General features: G+C 38.0%; 1 protein-coding gene across 1 annotated transcript in view; it reads left to right on the forward strand.

Annotated features, from left to right (window-relative positions):
* The window catches only part of LOC108965662, a 19,336-nt gene extending 15,970 nt beyond the window's left edge, over positions 1-3,366 (forward strand). Inside the window, exons 3-4 of the mRNA XM_018928214.1 lie at positions 2,569-3,072; positions 3,331-3,366. Of these exons, the coding sequence (XP_018783759.1) occupies positions 2,569-3,072; positions 3,331-3,366 (540 nt within the window). The remainder of the gene's footprint in view (positions 1-2,568; positions 3,073-3,330) is intronic.
* Positions 3,367-3,907: the final 541 nt, after the last annotated feature.

Here is a 3,907-nt window from a genome sequence, read left to right on the forward strand (position 1 = left end):
ATATAACTTTTTATATTAAAGAAATCGATAATATTAAAACCATCGAAATAAAATGGACTGCAATTTTTGGTTAGGCGTCATTTTATGAGTTTTCTTTCAGCAGCCGCTTTTGGCTTGCAACAGCATCAATAATGATACACTCATTCCACACTTTCTACCATAACTGAAATACATATGTTGCATATGAGTGCGGAAAACGATATGAGCCAATACAACAATGTTTAACAGAACGCACCCTCATTGAGACATTCACTCAGTGGTGGCAGTGGTGATGGTGCTTCGATTGAGGCTTGCGGAATCAGTTGTAAGCGCATACACTAGTTGTCAAAAATTGAAAAAGCGACTGTTTGTATACGTGCAGCAATATCAATTCCCTCATATCCCGCGAGAACTCAGCGAATGCCAAATTGCTTCACAATACAACTGCTGCAAAGCAATAGAAAGAGCATACAGTTGAGGCAATTTACATGGGTTTCCTGGCATCAGTGGTCTGTTTTGAAATTCAACAATTTCCGTCATTCGCTGTACTTGTCGTTATGACTAACACTCGCGGGAAATCAGCAAGTTTTGTACTAGTAGTGTTGTTGTAAATATCTCGACGTACATATAAAATAGAAATTAAAAGTATCAATGTAGATATATTTAGAGTTACTACCATGTGCAAAAAATAGTGAGTGATAATTTAAATWTCTAAATTTATTCTTCAAATTTTAATTTTAAAAATCTAACTTTATTCTTGAAAATCTTTGTCGTCCCCCTCAAAGTAATCCCCCTTGGCCACAATACCCGTGTGCGACCTCGAAGCCTTGAATCAGTTGTCAAAGCCATTTTCCGGAATAGCCTTTAGTGTGCATAGCTATTCACGGCTAAGGTCTTTAATTGACTCAAAATGTCTTCCATCGTTGAAAGTAAGTGGTGAGTAGTCTTTTGGCATTTTGCGCAACCTTCGCGTAACACATTCTTTGGCTTTTTCTTACCGAGTAAATTGCCAACTAAAATAACTCACGCACTTCTTCGGGTCCTAATAGGCATGACCGTTGAATTAGATTTCAACTCGGGCATCATGTATTTTCGGATTATACAAATCTTTGACAGTAGTGCAAAGCTTACTCACGCCGGTAGATATGTTGCAAGATTGGTACTCTATATATTTTGTCCATTTATGGTGATTTATTATTTGTCGAATCTCCAAATTGAGAACCCTTATTCGGGAATCACAGGGATCGGCATAGCGTATTGTGTCACGTTCATTAGCTAAAACAGCTGCTTCGACAGGGAAATTAGAGTTCCGCGATTCCTACAGCCGGGATGAATCGAGCGGTACCACTTTCGATCACATTATGGAACTCACGTTCGCCAAAGATTGCGTTCGTAGGAATGGGTAGTGCGGTGAAAGTGCTCTCGGTAAATTCTTTGAAGCCGATTTATTTAACTTGATTAAAGTTAACGAAATCTGAAGGTTTCTCGATCGAGATACTTATGTTCTCAAATCATCAAGTCTCTGCGAGGTCGCCAGGTTATGTAGTTTTTCAGACCACCACTAGCGATGGGAACATCGGACGAGCTTTTGCAAATGCCCATAATTCTGGTGGAGGCTTCGTCATTCATTGTGCAGAATATCGAATCGTCCCTCTATTCCGTCAATTCCATCCCCTTATGATCGTTTGACAGACAGGGATGAGAAAGGTCGTAGTGCGCTTTAAAGTCTCCAGCATGATCTTATAATCATACCCTAAATACTATTTCATCTGGTTCCCTTCCATTCTTTGTTTGTTTGTGCAAGTGAGTAAGTATCTCTCTGTCTTGAGAAGCTGGTCATACTTGATGGCAAAAATTATCGGACAATGCCCCAAAAGTGGCCTTATGACTTTCCCAGGTAATTTTTCAGACGATAAGTTTCGAAAATTAGCGTATTAGCGTAAAGAAAACGGTCAGGCTCACAAAATGAGCTCTAAAAAGATGACGTTGGGAAATGTCACGAAAATTTTAGTTGCATAATAGTAGAGTGATCACGGATAGCAACAAAATATAATATATGCCCAGACACACACATAGCGAGTTAATAAGTTAAAATATGATTCCTCGAAGAAGCCAGATAATGGCGACTATACTCACGTAAGTAGCAGAATATGCTCACGAAAAGAAAAGGAGAAAGTGGGCCAATGTAGCTGATTTTTCAACCAATCGCCTACAATGCGGGTAACCACTTTTAATTTTTTATCTCTTGCAWGCGCTCACACACATTTCTTTATTTTCATAATGAAAATTGCTTGTAAACAAATGCATGCTGTTATCATATAACCACACAAAATATACACACACATACAGTTTCATAAATTTACACAWATTACTGTTGAATGCCGCACGTTCGCTTTAAAGCATGACAGCTGCATCTGTATGCAGTTCAGCTTCTGGTGATTTGCTGATATTTTGGCCGCAGGCTGCTTGCCTTACCACCAAATAACCAGAAATMAGAAAGAAAAGAATCGGACACATTTTAAGCCGCTTACTTTGCTAATCCGATTTGCTATTTCRTTTCCTTTTTCTCTCCCACTTTCGCTACCGCAGCATTTGTGGCCTTTTCAGAAATTTGGCGATTCGAGAGGACATCACATGCTGTTCGACAAGGGTCTACAATTCGGCATCGATTTGGAAAATTTCGAACAGGACGAGCCTATGCGACCACAAATCGACACTGGCGATCTGCGGACCCTTGCAGCGTCCGATGCATTTGCCTCATCATCGCTTACAATGCCAGAGGACAGGAATGACGGCAGCAGCAGCAGTAGCAGCAACGTTAACWCTGACGACAATGTTTGGCACGAACAGGAARCAACAGACCATATAACCGTCATCACTAGTACAACAACCACGCTGCCAACAGTGAGCAATGCYGTTGGCGCAACACACGMGGACGACTCACCACATTCACCRCACGCCAGGTGGCAGAAGCAGGGCGAGCCAGAAACAGCCACAGTGKCCAMGAGTAACCATGTCACGTACGAATGGCGCATCGGCGACTGGTCGGAGTGTTCAGAGAAGTGTGGYAATGCGGGCGGTGCAGGTATACGGGTAAGTGTTGCACAATTTTGACTTCAATGAATTTAGTTAAGCGCTGTTGTTTAGAATATATGTATGTACATAGTAGATRGTCAGGTAAACAGGTAGTCACGTGATCAAAATTTCAAACATGGYCACCTATTTTAAAAATTAAATAAAACATTTATTAGATAAAAACTAACGGAACATATCGAAAGATATAATTTTAGTTCACATTTTTTGGAGGAAGGTTGCCACCTATATAAAAATTATAATTTAATATAATTTAAGAATCAACAGAATGTTGGCAATATTCAAACAGTATAAGAAACTCAGAAGAGTTGCCACCTGTGTAAAAAAGTTAGAAAATTTAAAATTGTGAGTCCAAAATAAATGTGATTAGAAGTCCAAAAAAATGGTATGGGTTTGAGCGATTTTATTATATTTTTTATTTTTGAAATAAGGTTACCACCTGTTAAAAAATGTAGCTTAATAAAATTACTAATACAGCTGAATGTTTACAACACGATTATAAAAATTTCTGAGACACTTAAAGATTTAAAATWTTTTTGAAAATGTTGCCGGCTGTGTAGAAAAGTAAGAAAATTTAAAATTATAAATGTTAGAAAAATTAAAAGTGCAAATCCAAAATATCTCTAAAGTTTTGGGGGATATTATTAGAGTTAAAATTTTTGGTATAAAGTTTGGTATAAAAAATAATTAATAATACAACTGCCGATGTTGACAAAACGATTATAAGCATTTTTGAGGGACTTTAAAATATTTGCAAAAGAGTTGCCGGATGTGTGAAACTAATTTAGAAAATTTAAAACTATAAGTCGAAAATCCAAACAAAATCTGCTAAAAT

The sequence above is a fragment of the Bactrocera latifrons genome, unplaced genomic scaffold (genome assembly GCF_001853355.1).
Source record: "Bactrocera latifrons isolate USDA-ARS-PBARC rearing strain unplaced genomic scaffold, ASM185335v1 scaffold_145, whole genome shotgun sequence".
In the NCBI taxonomy this organism is placed as follows: domain Eukaryota; kingdom Metazoa; phylum Arthropoda; class Insecta; order Diptera; family Tephritidae; genus Bactrocera; species Bactrocera latifrons.